Source organism: Polypterus senegalus, chromosome 3 (assembly GCF_016835505.1).
Source record: "Polypterus senegalus isolate Bchr_013 chromosome 3, ASM1683550v1, whole genome shotgun sequence".
In the NCBI taxonomy this organism is placed as follows: domain Eukaryota; kingdom Metazoa; phylum Chordata; class Cladistia; order Polypteriformes; family Polypteridae; genus Polypterus; species Polypterus senegalus.
In genome coordinates, this window is record NC_053156.1 from 153,556,294 (window position 1) to 153,580,829 (window position 24,536).

The 24,536-nt window shown below is 37.7% G+C and overlaps 1 protein-coding gene across 1 annotated transcript in view; it reads right to left on the reverse strand.

The window, feature by feature from the left end:
* cebpz (CCAAT enhancer binding protein zeta) overlaps positions 1-24,536 on the reverse strand; it is a 73,398-nt gene that overhangs the window by 47,777 nt on the left and 1,085 nt on the right. Inside the window, exons 2-5 of the mRNA XM_039748095.1 lie at positions 21,245-22,725; positions 13,711-13,942; positions 5,160-5,319; positions 4,367-4,455 (exon numbers count right to left, since the gene is read on the reverse strand). Coding sequence (XP_039604029.1) covers positions 4,367-4,455; positions 5,160-5,319; positions 13,711-13,942; positions 21,245-22,725 — 1,962 coding nt within the window. The remainder of the gene's footprint in view (positions 1-4,366; positions 4,456-5,159; positions 5,320-13,710; positions 13,943-21,244; positions 22,726-24,536) is intronic.

Here is a 24,536-nt window from a genome sequence, read left to right on the forward strand (position 1 = left end):
AAGTGCTGGAGTTTTAGAGTGGAAATAGATAGTTATTTGGAACACATGCATTTCGTGTGTGTTCCGTTTCTACAGTAATCTGTGTAAACACATTGTTAAAACAAACTTTTTCATATTTTAGTAATAAATATTACAAAATGTTGGCATAAACTATTGAATGTGTGAAGCCTGAAGTCCAACGATCAAATAAACACTTTTACAAAAGGTTCAAGGACGCTTCCATGGAGAAGTGGTAAGATTTACCGACTTATAATCAAGAGTCCCCGGTTCGATCCTGACGGTCTCCTATATTTACGGTTTTCAGTAGTGAGCTGCTCTTGTTGTTAATATTATACAGTACACACATACATTTGGTTTGAGTCTGTAACAGACCGTGTACATTTATAGTACGTACTTGTAAAAGTTACCATTTTTTTTCCACCCTAATTCTCTTAGTCATGATCACGATACATACCCTAGGGTATATATGGGACATTACACCCAATGTCCCATATATTTGTCTCTTTTTCTCTCCGTTCTGCGTCGATATCGTGCACCAGAAGGCGTGAGCTTATTCAGTGCAGCAGGATCAGCGCACATGCACCGTGCAAGGCATGCATGGGGGCCACTGTGAAAAGAACAGTGTTCATGGCTCGTATTGCAGAGGAACTTCGTCGTCACATTTTACTAGAAAAGGCGATGGAAAAAGAAAAAGAGGATGCAACATCGACAAGCTTCTGTTCCAAGACAGCCGCTTCCCCAGGAAAGTAAACTGAGTCAGTGACAAGTGCCCTTTTAATGTAATTGAAACCATAGTATAGAGAAAAGTGTGCGCATTGCGACAGGTACATACGTCGTAAATGTAGGAAGGACGGTTCCTGCAGCACGAAGAAAAAAAAAGAAAGGCAAATATATGGGACATGTAAAAGTTTGCTTTTTTCAGTTTTATTTTCTCAATGATGATCATGCTCTAACAAGCCCCCCACCACCCCCGATCTGATTCTAGGTAACAGCACCAGCGTAAATTCACCCCCGATCTGACGCTGCTCATTTTCAAATATTGCATTGGTGTTATGATGTTTTCTGATTGGTACTATTCAGGTCATAAAATGATTTCTTTAAAATGTCACATATATTGTCTTTATTTCAGGTGTGTAGTAGAAACCACAGCATAGAGAGAAGTATGCACTTTGCAACAGGTACACGTCGTAAATGTAGGAAGGACTGTCCTTGCATATGTGTGAACTGTTAACATTTGATTTATGCATTGTGGACCCGGCCCAGACACAGACAGGTGGACATGTTGTTAATCACCACCACACGTTTACTATATACAATATTTACAATACTCAAGTGCCACACAAACCCCAACACAGTCCTGGCCACACAATGCCTTCTCTTCGGGCCGCCTCCACACTCTCTTCTGTCTCGTCCTGCTTCCACCCGACTCCAGTCCTGAATGAAGGGAGACGGCCCCTTTTACATAATCCCAGATGAGCTCCAGGTGTTTCCCGGCATTCCCCCCGGACACGCCCCAGTGTGGCGGAAATGCCGGCGGTTCTCCCGGAAGCTCTCCGGGGGTCCTCTTCTTCTTCCCCTCAGCACTTCCTGGTGTGGCGGAAGTGCTGAGGTCCAGGGTCCTCAAGGAATTGGGGCGTCCCCTGGCGGTGACCACGGGTCCCTACAGGGTTGGGCTTGCAAGCCCCTCTACCTGTGGCCCGCAAAGCAACCAGGATGGCGGCCCGCACGCCCACTTCGGGTCCCTGAAGGCGTCCTGGCCGGGTCGTTGCCCCTGGCATCCTTGACAGCATATAGCGCTGAACTGACCTCATAAAAGGTCATAAAATGAATAATTCTAAATATCATATATACCTACGTCTGTTTTTTTTTTTTTTGACATCATAAACCATAAGGTGCACACTAATTCTGCGTAAGCAGGAACACTCAAAAAAAAAAACTGAATAAAAAAAAAAATAAATAAAGTGACGGTGAAATATAAAGAAGGCAGATTCGCCTGCGTTTCTGTGTCAGCTTTTATCCCTCCAGATCAGAGAATGTCCAGTTCCATTGCCTCAAAACACTACTCACATCTACAGTTATATCCAGTTTCAAATAAAAACTAACAGCGTCAGATCCCTAGGGCGGTAGTATGTATCGTGATCGTGACTGAAAGAATTAAGGTGAAGGGGAAAAAAAAAAAAAAAAAAGGTAACTTTTACAAGTACAGTACTATAAATGTACACGGTCTGTTACAGACGGAAACCAAATGTATGAGTGTACTGTATAATATTAACAATAAGAGCAGCTCACTACTAAAAACAGTAAATACAGTGGAACCTCGGTTCACGAACGTCTCGGAATAATCGCATATTAATCAGATCACTAGGACAGCATTTTTTCACTTAAGAAATATAGCTAAAGTTAGACCTCTTATATCACTGAAAGATGCTGAGAACTTAGTTCACACATTTGTTTTTAGTCGACTAGATTACTGTAACGCACGCCTCTCAGGACTACCCAAAAAAGACATAAAATCGTTGAATTGAAAAAAAAATCCGAGCACATTTTTCCAGTTTTGATGTCACTACACTGGTTACCTGTGTCATTCAGGATTGACTTTAAAATTCTGCTATGGTTTATAAAGCTTTAAATAAATCTCGCCCCATCTTATATATCGGAATGTCTGACACCTTATATTCCAAATCGTAACCTCAGATCCCCAAATAAGTATCTCCTTAGAATTCCAAGAACAAAACTTAAAAGTTGTGAGGCGGCCTTCTGTTGTTATGCACCTAAAATCTGGAAAAGCCTGCCAATAGGAATTCGCCACGCTAATACAGTAGAGCACTTTAAAACACTGCTGAAAACACATTACTTTAACATGGCCTTTTCATAACTTCACTTTAACTTAATCCTGATATTATGATGCATTGAACATACAGAGTAACTATTCATGGTGGCTCTAAAATCCATACTGACCCCTACTCTCTCTTCTGTTTCTTTTTCCGGTTTCTTTCTGGTGGCAGCCTGCGCCACCACCACCTACTCAAAGCATCATGATGCTCCAACAATGATGGATGGATTAAAAGGCAGAAGTCTACGTGAGCATCATCATCAAGTCCTTCAGTGAGAGCCCTAAATCCAAAGAGGACCGTTTCATTTATGTTAGGTAGAATGCCCAGAGGGGACTGGGCAGTCTAATGGTCTGGAATCCCTACAGATTTTATTTTTTTCTCCAGCCGTGTGGAGTTTTTTTTTTGTTTTGTTTTTTCTGTCTACCCTGGCCATTGGACCTTACTCTTATTCTATGTTACTTAATGTTGACTTATTTTTTTCTTACTGTGTCTTTTATTTTTCTGTTCTTCATTATGTAAAGCACTTTGAGCTACTTTTTGTATGAAAATGTGCTATATAAATAAATGTTGTTGTATACCAACTACTATTTGAGATGCGACTTCTTGCGATTGGTTGATTCTGAACACAGCAACATCCTTAATTATTAATGGGTGTGCACACTAGTGCAAACAGGATTTTGTATTATTTTTTTTCTTTTTCACTAAACAGTTTGATTTGTTTTCACCTTCTTTGCATAGATTGTTGCAATTTTGCAAAGTTGCATTAAGTTCTGACAGGATTTATCTTGGTTTCATTATTTTATTACACAAAATCTGTGATTTTGACAGGGATGTGTAGACTTTTATATCCAATGTAGATCAGAAATGAAGAGGGACTGCAGAATTGATTTTGTTGGTAAGCTCTAAACAGATCATTTATCACAGGAAGAGAATGTTATAGCAACTGTGTTAATGGGTAACAGGGGGCCCTGGCAGTAGGAAGATGGAAAAACTCAACTCATGCTAACAGCTGATAAAAGAGAATAAAAATAACTATTGTCCCATTGCTTATTGTGCAATCCTACTTTTGCAGTAAATGGTACAAGGCAAAAACTGAAACAGGAAGGATGGCAGTTCATCTCTGGAAACACAAATCACATATGATCCCACATGCATTGGACAAATGCAGTCACATAATATTGTAGCTTTAACCTACAATTTTGCAACTGTTTGTGAGAAACTGACAAACATTTAATACATATGCAATATAAACACAAAACCATCATATTCAACAATTAAATCAGTGTAGAAGGGAGATGAAGCCACCATACCAACCTCAAATAAAAGAAAGCAAATTATAATATGGCGATATAACAATCTGATTGAATACATCAAAACTTATTACTGTTTTATTGGTGTGCAAGATGGGGTAAAAGAAAAGCAAAATAAATAATTTACTAGTCAAATTTTTATACAGTAGGACTAAACTCTGTTTACTGGTTCAGGGTTAATACAATCTGAAAATGAAAAGCAAAGATGCTCACATATCCTACCTCATTAAGCTCCCAAAGATTTGATTTATCAGCTCCACAGTATAATGGATTCCTGTGTAAAGGATCATAGCACTGTACATTTTTTACACCTGTAAGAATCAGCATTAAAGCCAATTTTAAAAGAGAGAATAAAATTGTATAGTGAAACAATCTAATAACAAACTGCCCAAACCCAACTATCTTTTCACTGAATTTTGTGACTACACCAATGTACATATTTATTTCCCCACTGTGGGAAAAAGTGTAATTTGAAACTGACTACTGGACAGAAAATGCAACATGTCAGCAAGTTGTTTATTAACATATAATACTGAAAGAAAAAATAAAATAAAATAAAGTAGATAAAATACAAGTATGGAAAAGGGATATGGTAATTATTAAGGACATTTAACTTTGCAATTTGGAATTTACCAATATCATTTCTATTGACTGTAAAAGACTTGTGATCTGTTTAAAAATGAAAAAAATTGCGGAAATACAAGTTTTCAAATATAAAGTACAATGTGATCAACAAATTCTAATAAATGTATGAAATAATCAGTACTAAAATAGATTTCTTATACATATGCCATTCAAGTACTGGACTATTTAAATTATTTAAACTATGGATGTGTGATTAAATCTGAAAAATATATTAAAATTGTAAAGGTCTGCAGTTTAACTATAATTTACATATTTGTTAGACATTCAAGGAAGGCATTCCCTAGAATGTTTACATGTCTTCCAAATACAGTATAACCTGTATTGTAACATCCCATAAAAGGTTTACAAAACAAACATAAAACAAATATACCTTCCATGTTTTTATGATGTAACCAAGAAATGGCTGGCTTGACACAATTTGGATCTGTTGGTTTATCATCATCTCTATGCATCTCTTTATCCACATCTGTGAACTCTTCCTCCTCCTCTTCATCATCTATGTCTTCAAACTTCTCTTCATCATCAGATTCCTGATTATAGCCCCAATAACAAATGAAAATGTATAAAGGTGGGTAGAAAAGAATATTTATGAACAAAAATGAAAGTTCAGTTTCTCTGAGAAATGTGTATAAGGGAAACACAATATTCAGAAATCATTTAATATATGAATACCTATGTTTCTTTGTTCATTATGTCTATCACTGAAACAATTTAAAGTAGTGCTGATATACAGTGCATCCGGAAAGTATTCACAGCGCATCACTCCTTTGACTTCATGCTTGGTTTGTGCTCTGACATGAACTGTCAACTGTGGGACCTTATATAGACAGGTGTGTGCGTTTCCAAATCATGTCCAATCAACTGAATTTACCACAGGTGGACTCCAATTAAGCTGCACAAACATCTCAAGGATGATCAGGGGAAACAGGATGCACCTGGGCTCAATTTTGAGATTCATGGCAAAGGCTGGGAATACTTATGTACATGTGCTTTCTCAATTTTTTTATTTTTAACAAATTTGCAAAAATCAAGTAAATTTTTTTCACGTTGTCATTATGGGGTGTTGTCTGTAGAAGGAAAAAATGAATTTAATCCATTTTGGAATAAGGCTGTAACATAACAAAATGTGGAAAAAGTGATGCGCTGTGAATACTTTCCAGATGCACTGTAGAGTTAATTATTCAATTATTTTATTTCTTTAATAACGTGTTTACATCTATATAAAATGTAAAGTACCTAATATCTATAGAGATTGTCTTAATTTCTTTAAACAAAATGTTCAAATTTAAAAAGGCAAGGAAGATCAATAGATAAGAAACTATGCGTATGAAATATAACCAAAAGAATTTTTGGTTTCACATGTTTATTTTGTACCCAATGAGGGTGATACTATCAGATTATTCTAACAGTGTAATACTTTTCAGAAATTTATACTTCAATACTACTTAATTAATGGGCTTAATAAAAGCAGAACTTTTTTTTTTTTTGTGAAATAAGATGATTAAAGACATTTAGTTAATCTTTATGCAGTCTTTGTTTCTTAACTTCCGTGTTCTGACTCTGCAGTACTGAAAACTGTTGAGATTTAAAACAGGATGAAATATTAAAAGGCATGTCATGAAAATAACAAATCCCGGGATGCTGCCAGTCTCTCATATATACGGAGGGGCTGTGAATCTTTGGAAATATGTGAAAGTATTAAATGTCGTAAATAATGAGTGATTTACTATTAAGCAGAAGTGGGCGACTTGAGTCACATGACTTGACTCAAGTCAGACCCAAGTCCTAACTTTAGTGACTTACTTGACAATATTAATAAAAAAATAAAAAAATAAAAAAAAAACACAAACACGACTCAACTTCACTCTGACTTACAGTAAATGACTTAGAAAGTCTCCTGGTATATAACCACAACCATTATTTTTCATCATTTAATTTTACATTTCATTAACATACTCCAAGCACTCCATTTCTACATAAATTATCAGGACTAATCAATGTGTTGGAGGGCAACTGCAATGGTAGGATCGATACTGAGCATCATCAATTCTGAATATTTTCAATTTAACGCGGGCTATACTGCAAAGAATGTCGCAGTCGTCTACAAGATCTGAAGGTCAAGAATCACAGACACGACAATATGTTCAGACTTCACTATTTATTTATTTTTTAATTTTTATTGAATTTATTTAAAGCATGTAACATTCTATACAATCAAGTCAAACTTAAAACTAAATTCAATTCAACCCCCATCCATGAGAAAGAGAGAAAGGCCAACAGCCAAAGTAAAACTTTTGAGAGTAGTATTGAGGGAAAGGAGTCTTTCTCCCCAATATAAGTGCTTATTCTAAAATATTATTGATTAGATCCTGTCAGGTTTTAAAAAAGTTTTGAGCAGATCCTCTAAGAGAGAATCAGATTTTTTCCAATTTCAAATAGTACATAACATCAGTGGCCTAGTGAAGCTGGAGCTTGACTGTAACGTTTGCAGGTTGGATCTTGCCCTGGAAACATTTTGGACAATTTTAAATTAGACAGATGTGCTTGATAAAATTTTTTTTTAAGTTGAATAGTTGAACGCTTTGCACATGCAGCTACAGTAAATTCTGTACATGCCTGCCTTCTACTTCTTTTCTGAAATTTTGAGTAAGACAGCCTTTTCCCACTGTACTTTGGGATCTTTAAAATGGTTATATATCCCATACGTTTTTTCAAACATTAAAAACTATGTAAATTTGAGAGCGTGGAAAAAGCTGGTTATCGTTCAGATGTGCTACAGATAAAGGCTTCTCTATCTTGAAATACTTCCTACATTGGTTCCATATTCTGAGTGAATGAAGGACAATTGGGTTGTTAGTAAATTGACGATACCTTGTATTTACCAGTGTACATAGCAAGGAATATAAAGTACTACTGCAGGATTTCATTTCTATTTTAGACCAAGCTAGTGTGTGTTCATCTATTTGTGTCGGTGTCCAGGTTTTTATAGCTTGTATGTTTGCCGGCCAGTAATAAAATTGAAAATTAGGAATGGCCATGCCACCTTCTGATTTAAGTAACTGTAGGATCTCCCTTTGGATGTGTGGATATTTCAAATTCTAAATAAATGAAGTTATGATTGAATTGAATTTCTTAAAAAAATAATTTGTCAATGTAAATGGGAAGGTTTTGAAATAGAAACAGATGCTTAAGAAAGATATTCATCTTGATAGTGTTACTTTTCCTGGGCAAAGTAAGATGGAGGGTAGACCATATCTATGCACATTTTGTTTAAATTTTGTCAATGCAAACAGCAAAATTTTGTTGAAAAAAAAGAGCTTTATATTTACTTGTGATGTTAAACCCTAGATCAGGGCTATTCAATTGGCGGCCCGCGGGCCAAATGCGGCCCAGAATCAACCTCCGAGTGGCCCGGCCCGTAGTTCCGCCCATAGATAATAAATTAATATATATTATTCACAAATTGTTATTTAATATAATTTAATATAAATATATATATTATATTAATATAAATATATAGTATATTAATATAAAGTATTTATTATGTCTATGGTCCTGCCAAAAACGCGCATTCCTACGTAAATTCCGTAGCCTGCAACACGCAAACAATGCAGAGCGTGCCGATAGTAGCTTAGATTACTATCAATGTGTCTTTCTCAACACTGAAACGTAAAATTGCCAATGAAAACCATAAGTTTAACCCTGCCTGGACTGACAAATACTTGTTTATTTTTCCGCCACATCCAAACGCCAAACCGATTTGTTTAATTTGTAATGAGTGCGTTGGAGTATTTAAAGATTACAATGTGCGGAGGCATCATGTTGAGAAACACCACACTTTTCGCACCAATTTTCCAGAGGGATCTCAAGAGAGGGCTGTAAAAGTGCAGAGTTTGATTGCATCTTACAACCGGAGCAGTACTACCATGGTGCAGTCATTCACAGCCCACTAGAGAGCTACTGCAGCATCCCTTCGTGTTTCCTGGATACTGGCAAAAAAGAAAAGGCCATTCACAGACTCTGAAACCGCGAAGGACTGTATGCTGGCTGTCATGGATGAGGTGATAAATGACGATAAAATTCAAATGATCGTGGTATCTGCTATAAAAATTGTACCCCCGTCAGATACTTCAAACATTCGTAGGGTTGAAATTCTTGCTGCAGATGTGTATGAAACGCTGTTAGGAGACCTGATGAAAGCTGATACTATGTCTATAGCAGTAGATGAGTCCACAGACAAAACTGATACTGCTCAGTTGTGCATATATGTCCATTTTTGTGATGGCAAATGCTTCCGAGAGGAGCTGCTCGGCCTACTGCCGTTAGAAGGACACACAACTGGCGATATAGTCTTTGGGAAAATTTCCGCCTTTTTTAAAGACAGTGGTCTGGATATGAAACGTGTGTACATGCTTGTGACAGATGGGGCTCCGTCCATGACAGTGAAGGTGAATGGTTTGGCAGCCCGTTGGTCCGCTGTTGCACCTCAGTTGATCTCCTTACACTGCATTGTGCATCAGGCGGTGTTGTGCGCAAAACTAAGCGGGGCCTCAAAACGACAATGGACAGCGTTATGGCTATAATTAATTTTATTCGCTCCACATCAAGCCTCCAACACCGCTTATTCCGCATGCTGCTGTCAGAAATGTCTGCTGAGCACCACGACCTTCTTTTGCATAATGACGTGACGTGGCTGTCCAAAGGCAAAGCACTGGAGCGTTTCTGCGGTCTCAGAGAAGAGATCATAACTTTCCTCTGCGGCAGCAAGCAAAAAAAGGCAGAAACGCACTTGAGTCGCATACTGGACGACAACTTCATGGCCGATGCCTGCTTTCTGAGCGACATATTCAAACAACTGAACGATCTCAATTTGGGACTACAAGGCAGAGACAAAACTGTCATCGACCTTGTGGAACAGATACGCGCATTCCAAGTTAAACTGGACCTTTTCGCAAATGATTTGAGCACAGGCCGAATGCTGCATTTTCCGACACTCCGCAAATGCATCTCATTCCCCGCACAAATCACGGATGTGATGACAGATTTCATTGGGATGTTGAAAAATAACTTTGCTGGTTGATTGGATGGACTTGATCTGCCCACAGAGTTGGCCGTTTTTGTCAGAGACCCGTTCACTGTTGCAATAGAAGGGGACTTATCCGCCAGAGCTAAGAAACTGGTCCCTTCCATTGACGAGGGGAAATTCACACGCGAACTTGTTGACATGCAGTCATCTGTAACCATGGCACAGGAGCTTTCCACTAACGGGCCTGCAATGTTTTGGACTGATGTCAACGCACATCAGTTCCCTAACATTAAGAAAGTAGCGATCGTCATGCTCAGTATGTTTGGATCAACATATACATGTGAGTCAAGTTTTTCACACATGAACTCCATAAAAAGCAACTCTCGTTGCTCCCTGACTGACCATACTCTCCACCAATGCCTTGAATTGCATTGACAACTTGACAAATTACGAGCCTAAAGTCACTGCTCTCGTTCAAAACAAAAAATGTCACTTCTCCCACTAAGTCAGCAGGGTAACTGTAGCCTACAATACATCAATATAATGTGGGATGTGTATCAGAGGCATGGCTAATCACACATGGTGATTTAAAATATGTTCCCTCAGTGTTGTTATAGTTGTGAATACTGTGCACTTTGAGATGTTCCTGGGTCAAATGTGTGCAAGTTGTTATTTCTAATAGCCTACTACTGTGCACTATTTTGTTTTATGTGATCAGAGAGGTCAGATACGTAGCCTAGGTCAGTTTTTTTTTCTTTTGTAAGTGGAAAAAATAGGGGCTACCTCAGATTCTGTTAATTCAGCTCTTTTTGTATGCACCTTTTGCTCTGCAAATTGACCAAAGTTTAAAGAGAAACAACAAATAAACCTTATGTTTTTCAATAAATTTGTGTTGGTTTTAAAATTTGTCATTACGAGCTGCTTTGCCGCTAAAATGACTGGCCCAGCTAACCTTCTTGGTTTGGCAATCTGGCCCAACTGAATTTGTAATTGAATAGCCCTGCCCTAGATATTTAAACTGATATGCAATCATAAAAGGGAAGGTGTCCATTCTAATGCTGCTTGCTAGAGAATTCACTGAGACTTCATTATTTCAAGGTTCATAAAGACAGTGCCGCTTGCTAGAGAGCTGACCCCAAAAACTGTGATTGACAAGTCCTTGTTCCAACTAATGTAACACTTTAACTGCAGAACAACTCCACCAGTCTCCTCAGTTGAATGTCAATTGCACGGACCCTGTTGCGGGTTGCTCCCGTCTAACCCCGATCTACACTGCTCTAATTGGGTGCAAGTGTGGTACACACTGTACTGGTTTTCCCCCCAATCTCCGTGAGCTTTCGATCCAAGTAAGGGGCTGCGTTGTCACCAAGCAATACAAAGAGATGCTGCAGAGAGAAACGGCATAACTGCTTAATTAGACCGAATGCAGTAAGTGATGTCCCGGAGTTATTCCCTACATGCTATGCAATGCTACTGATGTTATGGGCAACATCACAGTTTTCTTCTATAACTCTGAGCTATTAGATAATTTTAGAAAGGCTAAGATGTTACAGTATGCTACCTAAGTCACATGAATTATATTATGCTTTGATGGCTAAAACGAGAGACATAATGTAAGCCAAGCCATATTAGCATTAAGCTTGTTTTACCACTTTAACTCACTGGTTGCGTGCTAATGTTAAGATGTCGCTGTCATGACTCTTGTGCTGTTTCACTGAAATTTAACAACTTTGATTTGATTCACAGATGAGAAAATACCGACTACTAAAAACTATACCAGCATAATGCTGTGGAGGAGCTTCTCAGTGGCAGGGTCAGGGAGACTAGTCAGAATTGAGGGAAGAATGAATAGAGCCAATACAGAGAGTTCCTCGAAGAAAACCTGCTCCAGAGTGCATATCACCCCAGGACATTACAGTGACCGAAAGCACACAACCAGGGAGATGCTGGAGTGGCTTCAGGACCAGTCTCCGACTGTATTTGAATGGCTCGACCAAAGCCCAGACTTTCCATAGAATATTTGTGGAGAAACCTCCCATCTAATCTAACAGAGCTTGAGGGGATCTGCCAGGAAGAATGGGATAAACTGTCCAAATTAAGGTGTGCAAAGCTTGGCAGAAGGTTTCTTGACTCAAAGCCATAGTTGCTGCCAAAAGGGCTCCTATAGGGTGGTCCAGATCTAATTAAGCAATTTTCACTACACTATAAAACTTAAGTTTATTACATAGAAAATCACCCAAAAAATCCCGGACCATCGAGAAGTGTGCGAACTGACGACACGAAGAATCGTCTTCGCGCTGAACTGGAATCGTCCCTGCATAAATCAAAGTTATCCAGATGATCTAGATCTGCATAATTAAATCTGGACCACCCTGTATAAAGCACTGAATTAAGTGTATAAATATTTATATAAACAAGAGAGATTTCAATTTTTGATATTTAATAAATTTGCAAACCGCTCTTAAAACATGTTTCCACTTTTCCATTGTAGATTGTGTAGATTGATGAGCAAAAAATCTACAACACAATACTATTTACTAAAAGTGAAGGAAGAATGAATGCTCTTTGCATCCATTGCATATAAAGCAAACACAGCAATATCCATTCATTCATCAATACAAATGATGTGCCAAGCTTAGAGTTGTATGGAACAGGTCCCTATTCAAATAGCATTCCGAATGGGGAAGGAAACTCAAGAAAAAAAACATTCAGATATAGACAGAATATGCAAACTCCAGAAATGCACATAACTTGGATTCAAATCCAAAATTCTTGAGATATGGGATCTCAGCACTAATAACTGCCCCATTGCACCTCCCAGAAAACTGACCTACTAGCAGTAAATGAGATGCAATTCCTAAGCCCATTATTTATTTTTAAGTAAAAAAGGACAATTATCTGCAAAGCTACAGTTCAATATATATGCTTTTGGGGACTGGTGATAAATACTAGGTAAAGATAGTGGGAATTCACCATTCACATTTACCATTATGCTAGTTTCTAGTATTGGTAAACATGGTCATAATATATAAATGCAATCAGATGTTGTGCAGATAGATCCACACACAGAATTGAAACAGGCTGGGTTGAACTGGGAAATTCTTAAGTTTCAACTGGAATGGCTACACAAGTCGGATTATCTACTCTGAACGTTGGGCGAGCCTCACAACCTCAAAATCCAAAATGGCTGCACTGCACATCAACAGAAGTAAAAGCTGTAGTATTATATTTTTTATTAACATGTCTGTCCATTTTGTGTTTACATCGGTCACGCACACAGTATTGTCCAATTTCTATCTGTTGACATGTTTATGTGTCATGTGTTTGTGTGTTATGGATGCATAAAATATGTATTTAGTTGTTCAGTGGCTGTTTGTATTCTGAAAGAGGAAGCACAAAGGTTTTCCTGGAAGGATCTGTCTTTGCATTCCAGTAAAACATTTGGAAATCTGTTAACTCGAGTATGAAGTCATTCACAGCTTCAACATCTGACTTCTGAGGTAAATGGAACACAACATATATGCTACTAGCAACACCTAAGCAATTCTAACAGGCTGGAGATTCTTTATGAAAATCATACAAGAAAGTGAACTGGATTTTTTTACAAACATTTACATCACGATATAAATAAAAAATTATCACGGGTACTGTATATATCCCGGTATAATCTATGTGCATACACTTTTCAGAATAAATCCAATATGGTTGCTTCTGTTTGCCCAATTTCATGGGAGAAGTGTGGGTAGTTCTATTGTGAAGTTTAATTTCATAAGGACCGTTTTAATCAACTGAAAAAATTCTAAAATATCCTGACATAATCTTAACTTCCATTGTTACGTAGTATTTGAATTGATTAAAAATCAACTGTAACAGCAATGCTATACTAACTCCTTACCGCATGCTCCTGTAGAAATGTGCGAAGAGCAGGTTTAGTCTTCAACAGCTCAGACACCAGGTATAAGGCTCCACAGGCAAAAGCTGCATTCTGCCCAAAGGTAATCTGTAGCAACCTTTTCACAAAGGCCTTTACTCGACGAATGACAACATCAGCCTTCAGGGACTTGAACAACAAGTTCAGAAACATAGAGTGTTTTGAACATTGGGATAAACCAGGATCCAATAACTTCCTGAAAGCAAATATTCATACATAACACAAGGTTAGGAAAAAACAGCTAAGTTTGCAGGGAAACACAAAATGACAAAATTGAAAAAAATGAAAAGCAATTTTGCTTCAAAGTAAAAAAGATCTGTAGTTAAACAATCTATTCTTATTTTAAAAAGACTACATTTTAATCTTATATACAGTATGTAGTTCAACCAGGTCAAGAAAACTTAGTCAGTACAGACTGCCATATTCAGATATTTTATGGTTTATATGATCAATGAACTGTTGCAATTTCTGTATTAATCCTGGAAATAAAGAGGTTGTGCTATTTCACCGTTTTAGATTTGCACCATTTCAGCTTTTTTCAAGGTTAAAATATAGGAAAATTAAGACTTGTCTAACTATGGAGGAGAAACAGAAGTTACCTCATGCATCAGTTATAGTAAAATTGAATACTACACTGTGTGCACAATTATTAGGCAAGTGAGTATTTTGACCATATCATCATTTTTAATGCGTATATTCCAACTCCAAGCTGAATTAACTTGAATGCTTATTGGATTTAAGCACGTCAAGTGATGTGTATTTGTGTAATGAGGGAGGGTGTGGCCTAAGGAGATCAACACCCTATATCAAGGTGTGCAGAATTATTAGGCAGCTAGTTTTCCTCAGGCAAACAGGGCCAAAAAAGAGATTTAACTGACTCTGAAAAGTCAAAAATTGTAAAAAGTCTTTCAGAGGGATGCAGCACTTTTGGAATTGCTAAGATATTGGTGTGTGATCACAGAACCATCAAACATTTTGTTGCAAATAGTCAACAGGGTTGCAAGAAACGTGTTGAGAACAAAAGACGCAAATTAGCTGCCAAAGATTTGAGAAGAATCAAACGTGAAGCTACCAGGAACCCATTATCCTCCAGTACTTTCATATTCCAGAGCTGCAACCTACCTGGAGTGCCCAGATGTACAAGGTGTTCAGTGCTCAAAGACATGGCCAAGGTAAGGAGGGCTGAAACCCAACCACCACTGAACAAGTAACATAAGTTGAAACGTCAAAACTGGGCCAAGAAATATCTGAAGACAGATTTTTTTCAAAGGTTTTATGGACCGATGAGATGAGAGTGACTCTTGATGGACCAGATGGATGGACCTGTGGATCAGTAATGGGCACAGAGCTCCACTCCAACGTGGAGGTGGGGTACTGGTATGAGCTGGTATTTTTAAAGATGAGCTAGTTGGACCTTTTGCATTGAAGATGAACTCAAAATCAACTCCCAAACCTACTGCCAGTTTTTCGAAGACACTTTCTTCAAACAGTGATACAGGAAAAAGACCATGATTTTTATGCAGGCCAATGCTCCATCACTTGCATCGAAGTTCTCCACTGCGTGGCCAGCCAGTAAAGGCCTTAAAGATGAAGGAATAATGACATGGCCCCCCTTCCTCATCTGACCTAAACCCTATCGAGAACTTGTGGGCACTTCTTAAACGCTAGATTTACGGGGGAGAAAAACAATACACCTCTCTGAAGAGTGTCTGGGAGGCTGTAGTCACTGCTCCACAAAAAGCTGATCGTCAACAGATCAAGAAACTGACAGACTCCATGAATGGAAAGGCTTATGACTGTTATTGGAAAGAAGGGTGGCTATATTGGTCATTGATTGATTGATTTATTTTTTTTGAAATGTCATAGATGTTTATTTGTAAATTTTGAGGTGTTTGTTTATTATACTCACTATAAAAGATGAAAATAAACAAGTGAGATGGGAAAATTTTCATTTTTCCTTTAGTTGCATAATAAATCTGCACACTAATAGTTGCCTAATAATTGTGCGCACATATGTATTCCCCTGATGATGTTCACACTCACATTTCCGTTGTGAAACATTCAGGTTTCAGGTTTAACAACATTTTGGATTGACTGATAGCACTGTGTTTGTTCCATATTAAAATTAATCCTCAAAAATACAACTTGCCTAATAATTCTGCACTCCCTGTAAAATACATTATCCACAGGTTATTGAAATCATTCTATTTGCAGAAATACTGCTAGAAGGACCTTTACTATAAGTAGTGGGAAGTAGGACTACGTATAGTACTTCCAATTCCTAACACTTTTTCAGTAGCTTCACATTAAGTCTAAAAATGATTTTGAAATCCTGCTTTTTATATATAAAAGCTTTACATGGCCTATGGTCCAAAACATCCAAAACAGAGTGTACATTACAATCTCTAATTTACTGAAATCACCAGGAGCCTCATGCATAAACTGTGTGTATGAATGTTTCCATGCTCAAATCACGATGTATAAAACCTAAACTTGGCATAAAGCTACGCACATTTCCACGGTACCTCATACCCTGGCGTACACAAGTTCTCTGCTCAGTTTTGCAGACTGGCGGCACCCAGCATCAAAGCAGTGCTACTGTTCCTGTGTGGTTACCCTTTCTTTTTCAGATCCACATCCCTGACGCGGCTTTATAAATACACTGAAATTAACCGCATATTGTTTATTACTTTAATGCATCCGATTGTAATTAACCAGTAACAATATAATGGTCCATGGAATGGTCAAACTATTCCAAATACCATAACTGCTTTAGCGTTGTTACTCTCACTGCACCTTTTTTTACTTCTTTCAGATGCTCCCATTGGGGGTTGCCACAGCGTATCATCTGTTTCCATATTAATCTCACTGCACCACTCAGAGCTGCTGATCGGAAAGAGAATTATGGGTATACAGCATCAAGCACACGCTGCCTTAGCCATGCTTCCTATTTGAACGGCTTCTCACATGACAAACGCTTCAAAACCTTTTTCTGTACGGACCTCACGGTTCAGAAAGAGTTTCATCCCAAGAGCTCTAAAACACAACCAATCAGTTCATCAAGTGCTCCTTGTAGAACTGTTAGTACTTATAAGTAAAATCACCTCACTATAAACTTGCACAACCTGAGCCGCTTTATAAAGCGTGTATTTACATATGATGACGATATTTTTAAGATGAAATGCAGCAAAATATGTTTATTATACAGATAAAACTAACTTCATTTAAATAATCTATATTGTTAATAATTAAAGGACACTGTGTCGCTACAGTAGCAAGGATCTGGCGCTCCGTTCACGGATTGTTCCTGCCTCATATTGTAAGCTTCACTGGGACTGGCATGACACTGGAAAGATAGAATAATTAAACATGTACTACGAAGATATTTCAATGCTCCTTAAACGTTTTGAAGAATCGGCATTATAAGCTTACAGATGGCTTAACGTCTATTACAGAGCTGATTGTGTGGCGATTGGGTATTTGGAGAAAGAAAAGTAAGGACAGGAATTGGAGGTTAGTACGTTTGAAAGAGACAGTACTGCTACAATAAATCATTTCATTGAAGGTCGTGTACAATCACTGCGCCACAATGTTCCCATGTTTAATAACATGCTTTAACTCCTATCATCATGAAAATTATATCAAGTATACATCTCAGTATTTTGATTATTCAGAGAGTTGTAATATTTCGAATTTAATGAATTTTGTGTCCTGTTGGAGGAAGAGAAAGCCGGTAAGCACGTAGTGATTCACACACATAAAGTACATAGAAGATCAAATACAAAAAGCATTTAACGTGCTACTTTAGTTGCAATGGGATTTGAGACACTAGTAAATTAAATGATTTTAAGATGAAGTTTATGATGTTCCACTTTAATGACAAAATAAATTACGTGATCAAAGTTGAACACAGGTATAGCCACAGCTCTGGATTCAACTAAAATACACTGTCACTAATGCAATTTCTGTTTACTTTAGAGTGGAGGCAAACTCTCTAGAAGACTACTGATGTCACTTCCTGTGAAAATACCATTTCTTTTCCTCCACTATATAATCACCTCACTACAGGAAGTTTGTTGTAATTCAGGATCCGACTTCCAACTGAATTGATTGCCTCTGAAATGAAGTCACCTACAAGATACCATCATGGCATTAACTCTGAGGTATTACCTATTCTTTGCATTTATTCATTCTGCACATTAAAATAGGGCAACCTGTGGTACCACAAACCTTCTTCCGTTTTTGCTCTCATTGTTGACACCTGATTGAGGTACTAATTAGCCTGGTACCACTGCTACATTACCCTACCCCTGTTCAAAGGAAGGGCAACCGAGCCAGCAAGAGCATTGAAATTCAAGAATTTAGCCATTAATCTTCATATTTGACTGCCCAGAAAATGAACGTGTTTTGTACAATGCATAGTTGGTTTTGGGTGGCCAAGGTCAGCAGACGTTTGACTGTTGCTTAAAATCAACTATATTTTCCTCTCTCTCTACTGTGAACTGTTCATTTGTTATTTAATATGTTAACACATTTGTTGTTATATTTTAATCAAACAGAATATTACTCAGTATTCAACACAATATACGTGTTTATTTAAATGATATTTTGTTTCATTATTCTTGTTGTTGCATTATAGCTGGAAACTTGTGCACTCGAAGCTGTAGTGGCAGGTGGGGCGGGGGGTTATAATGCTACACAAAAAACTAAAATATATGAAGGCAGTATTTAAGTGAGTCAGATTGTTTTATATTCCGAGCCAGAGTGGATGCCATCAGCAAAAATGAAATATGCTAAGCATAGCACAGGCTGAGGAGTATTAGAGTGACAGCATAACGAAGTTTGCTGCAAACTATAATAGAGTGCTAAAATACAAAAGCAGTATATCTACAATGAATACCACTTTCAAAGCATGCATGCAAATTGAGGGATTGGACTGCAGAAACTTACCATTTTGGCAGTACTAGCCAGGAAAGCAAATCTGATGAAGAAAGGACATTATACAGAGAAATAAAGACACACACGGGCACAGTGAATGGACACACCCACAAGCAGTGAATGACTAAAATGGCGAAACACATCATTACCAATCAATGTGGTTTATGGCAAAAGCTCTAAGAAGCTAATCAGTTATCCTGACCAGGGTTACACATTACAGGTGCCGGTCATAAAATTAGAATATCATGACAAAGTTGATTTATTTCAGTAATTCCATTCAAAAAGTGAAACTTGTATATTAGATTCATTCATTACACACAGACTGATGTATTTCAAATCTTTATTTCTTTTAATTTTGATGATTATAACTGACAACTAATGAAAGTCCCAAATTCAGTATCTCGAAAAGTTAGAATATTGTGAAAAGATTCAATATTGAAGACACCTGGTGCCACACTCTAATCAGCTAATTCACTCAAAACACCTGCAAAAGCCTTTAAATGGTCTCAGTCTAGTTCTATAGGCTACACAATCATTGGGAAGACTGCAGACTTGACAGTTGTCCAAAAGACGACCATTGACACCTTGCACAAGGAGGGCAAGACATAAAAGGTCATTGCTAAAGAGGCTGGCTGTTCACAGAGCTCTGTGTCCAAGCACATTAGAGAGGCGAAGGGAAGGACAAGATGTGGTAGGAAAAAAAGTGTACAAGCAATAGGGATAACCGCACCCTGGAGAGGATTGTGAAACAAAACCCATTCAAAACTGTGGGGGAGATTCACAAAGAATGGACTGCAGCTGGAGTCAGTGCTTCAAGAACCACCACATATGTATGGGTTTCAGCTGTTGCATTCCTTGTGTCAAGCCATTCTTGAACAAGAGACAGTGTCAGAAGCATCTTGCCTGGGTTAAAGACAAAACTGCTGCTGAGTGGTCCAAAGTTATGTTCTCTGATGAAAGTAAATTTTGCATTTCCTTTGGAAATCAAGGTCCCAGAGTCTGGAGGAAGAGAGAAGAGGCACAGAATCCATGTTGCTTGAGGTCCAGTGTAAAGTTTCCACAGTCAGTGATGGTTTGGGGTGCCATGTCATCTGCTGGTGTTGGTCCATTGGGTTTTCTGAGGTCCAAGGTCAACGCAGCCGTCTACCAGGAAGTTTTAGAGCACTTCATACTTCCTGCTGCTGACGAACTTTATAGAGATGCAGATTTCATTTTCCAACAGGACCTGGCACCTGCACAAAGTGCCAAAACTACCAGTACCTGGTTTAAGGACCATGGTATCCTTGTTCTTGATTGGCCAGCAAACTCGCCTGACCTTAACCCCAGTATTGTGAAAAGGAAGATGCAATACGCCAGACCCAACAATTCAGAAGAGCTGAAGTCCACTATCAGAGCAACATGGGCTCTCATAACACCTGAGCAGTGTCACAGATGGATCGACTCCATGCCACGCTGCATTGCTGCAGTAATCCAGGCGAAAGGAGCCCCAACTAAATACTGAGTGCTGTATATGCTAATACTTTTCATGTTCATACCTTTCAGTTGGCCAACATTTCTAAAAATCCTTTTTTTGCATTGGTCTTATTTGATATTCTAATTTTCTGAGATACTGAATTTGGAACTTTCATTAGTTGTCAGTTATAATTATCAAAATTAAAAGAAATAAACACTTGAAATACATCAGTCTGTATGTAATGAATGAAACAAATATACAAACTTTCACTTTTTGAATGGAATTCCTGAAATGAATCAACTTTGTCATGATATTCTAATTTTATGACCGGCACCTGTATACCTAGAGACACTGTAACCAGCTGTATAGAAAACTATTTTATCAAGAACACGCAAAAACTGAAAACCCAGCTAGCCACAACCAATAAGTTCATATTCAAAACTAACCTTTGAACAGACCTTAAAGGTGAGAATTCTCACAATAACTTGCCACTACATAGATGAAGACTGAAGGATGAAACTGTAGTACTACAAAGTAAAAAGCTCCAGCCTGCCAGACATATAGCTGACAGCCGTAGTGAAAGCCTAGCCACCGAAATCGACACATAGGTACTTGCTGGCAAAATTGCTTGCGTGGGTTCATGACAATGAAAGAAACATGGTGGCTACTAATTCACCTATCACTGAAAAACTGCCCCTGGTACCATATTTCCTTTACACACTGAAACTTACAGTCAATTAGAACATGTACTTTAACGGTGACAAATCGCTACCTGAGCATACCCAGAGTGCTATTAAAGTGGCAGTTCTCAGATGCCAATCTGGCTGTTAAGGGACTCAATGTGTGACTGAACATCAAGAACATGTGTTCTTATTCCTAAATTAAAATACATAAAATGTTTCTCAGTAATGGGAAAAAGCAATTTTTTACATTTTTCACTTAACAGTAACACAATTTTTACATGTGCAATGCATAAATAAAACCTTTTTTGAGAAACTTATCAATAGATGATTTTCTCAAGACCCTCAGTACTGTATACTTTTATTGAGCATATATTGTAAATTTGGTTTGTGAAACAACAAAAGCATAACAGAACTGGTCACTTACTTATAGAGTGCAACATAGTATCTGTCAGAGACCATTTGTTGTGAGTCCATAACTTGAAATAGGAGCATTAGGGCCTGCAGAGCAGTGTTCAAGTTCACCACGTGCACCACTTTAAAAAGAGAGTCCATCTGTTCTCTTATTTTTTCATCCTCAACTTTTGCATATGGATAAGCTCGATTAATTCCACATAGCAAGGCACTAAGCATTTTTGATTCCACATCCTTCTTTTTAATACAACCATGGAAGAAAGAAAAATATATTGTTATGAGTTTGCTTGCAAGATCACTCTCATCATGACTAAGCACAATCTGATTAAGGAAGCACAGAGCATAATACTGAGTCTTGACATGGACATTTGGTCTGTACAGAAGAATCTCCACTTCATTACATACCACTGACTTCATATTGGGGTGTTGGTGAAGTAGAACTTCCAAAAGATAAGACACCTTAGTGGCAATTTTGTACACAGGGTCACCCAGTTTGTTAACTAGCTGCTTTAGCAAGGCTTTCTCCTGCTCTGGTCTTGAGCACAAAAGTTCATGAGCTATGACAAGGGCCCGTGTTTTTGTTGCCACTACAGTATCATGAGTTAATGTCTCTAAAGCTATGACAAACTCAGCTACTTGGTGCTTCAGAAGAGATTCAAAATACCAGAGGATAAGACGGCGATCTCGGGAGTCCCTGTTCCCACTAGAAAGCTCCTCAAGTCTGTCAAATGGATGCTCTGAGAAAGTCTTTAGTTTGCGGTTCTCTGGGAGTAGGTCAGCGAGGAGTAGCTCTTTTAAAGTATCCAAGGCCATTAAACCTTGTCTTCTACTGCCTTTCTTTTTGACTTGGTTCACAAGCATTTCCAAAAATTCTAAACTATGAACAGGTGCATCCTGAATGAGGAGTGTCATTGCTGCCATTCTGTCCGCTAATGTTCCAGCAGAAACAATAGTTTTTATCCATGATGAATTGCCATCTTTCTGAAGGTCCTTCTTTCTTTTAAATAAGCTCACTTGCTCTTGTAAAAGCTTCTGAGCTAAGGATTTGTACTTTGCAACAACTGCTTGATCTTGTACAGTGGAAGTAAACTCATTGGTGTAATCCAGGTTATACCACTTACCTCCTGGCTTAATCAATAACACTTTCCGTGGCTGGAATTCAAAAATATTCTGTTCCCTGGATTTCTTCCCTATGCCTGTGCTATTGTTCACTTCAGTTTTCTGAACACGTTTTTTGACCTCTGCTCTAACCTTTTCACCCTTAGAATGCTCCTGTGCTTCAGTTTTACTACACTTGCTCTTTTTGTTTTCGTTTTCTTTTTCTTTTGGTGTTGGAGTGTCCTCTGATATCTGGTCTTTTGCATAAGAACGGATACCAAGTTTATTGATAAAGTTTTCCAGCTCTCCTTCTTTAAGATCATCAACAGAGTCTTTCTTTCCACCATCCACAAGTTCTGCCATCTCATCCAAAGCATCCAGCATAATGTAATCCGCCTGAAAAAAAAATATTAAATAGAAATAAAAGTTTGTTCCATTATCTTTATTATAGTAAAATGTAAGCAAACACTGTATGGAAACAACGAATCCAATTTTTCTCAAACGATCAAGGGTTTCATTTTATAAAGCAAGCTTAAATGACTAAACTCTGAAACATAGTAAATGACCAATACAGATTTAAAAGATCTTGCTAATTCAGATAGCCTAAATGCATATGCACACTCTTTAAAAAAAATACTGTATAGGTAAAACCTGGAAAATACACAGCAACATGATTCAAAACCATACAACAATAACTAAGTGTAGTTAAGAAAGGGATGTCTGGCTGCACCAGTGCCTAACAAAAAATAATAAGCATTGCACCTCACTAAGTAACATAACATGATTATTGCATTTTAGAATCATTTTCTCAAATTCAAATGAAATGTATGCTGAAGCCATTTAATTCTTCTATATTTCTGTTAACATGGATGAATATTTTAGCCAAATAATGTGTAGACCAATTGTATTTAACTTTTTGTTCCATGTTATTGTAACATTAAATTAATATATTTTAGTCAAAGCATTTATTGTTCACAACCAAAACACCTTGGAACTCTTTGATTTCTGATGGGAGTGTCCACTTTGCACAGTATGCAGTATTTAAGTGGGTCTCCTAAAGTCAAATAAATGTCCTTCTATAAATGTGGTTGTGTTGGGTGTGTTAATGAAAGAGTGTCTTATTACTACAGTTCTAACTATGAAAAAAAGCAAGCCTTGAGCTTGAAAACAGACGAAGTGAGAAGGAGTCAAGGAAAGAAAAAAAAAAAAATTCTAACAGTCTGGAATCTGGAACAACTAATTTGACTATCTTGCTAATTTTTGGAGTTTGCGAATCATATTTTGCATTTCCTTCCCATCAAAATAATAGGACATCTAACATTACAAATTAAATCCTTTTATCTGTATAGATGTAAAGTTGCATAGCTTTTGCATGCTCTACCTTTGTGTGCAAGTTTTTTCCAAGAGTACTCTGGTTTTCCTGTACATCATAAAAATACACCTTGTAGGAAAAATGATGAATCTAAACTGTCCTTGTGTGTAACACTGTGGGGATACGTGTGAATCAATTCAGATAAAATAATCTGAGAAGTCATGGATTAAAATAAGTTTGATAAAGACCAAAAGGACTGTGTGTGATAGGCTTTGATTTTTGACTATTACAGGTTTCACACTATAAGGACAAGTGTGTTAGTTTAAATAGTGACTTTAAATTAACCCAACATAAGTGGGAGTGGATGCTTGCCTGTGTGATGGACTGGCAAAGTGTCCAGGGTCTTTTATGTCTTGGCCCCACCATGAAACCAAATTAAATTAAGCAAGCTTGAGAATGTATGTACAGAATGTACAAACACAGATTTCCTTCAACCACTGTGTGCAGTGGCTATTGTAATAGGTGTGATATTTTTGTAGTTGTTAGTGGCTAGTATAACTTGCATTACTGTGGTAATGGCTTTGAATGAATGATGCTTAACCTATGGCATTAAAAGTCAACCACAGCATGCAATCTTGCCTTGGAAAATTTGAGAAAAGAAACGTTAAGAATAGATTAATATTTGGAACAACCTCTAATATTAGCATTAACTGGTTTCAAACAAAACAAACAGTTAAAACCCACCCATCCATCTTCCAAATCCACTTCATCCTGAGCAGGATTACAAGGAAGCTCTAGCCTATCCCAGCAAGCATAGGGCATAAGGAAGAAATAATCTGTGGACTGGGTGAACACTCACACAATTTATATATAAAAATGCTAAGGTCAGTCCGTC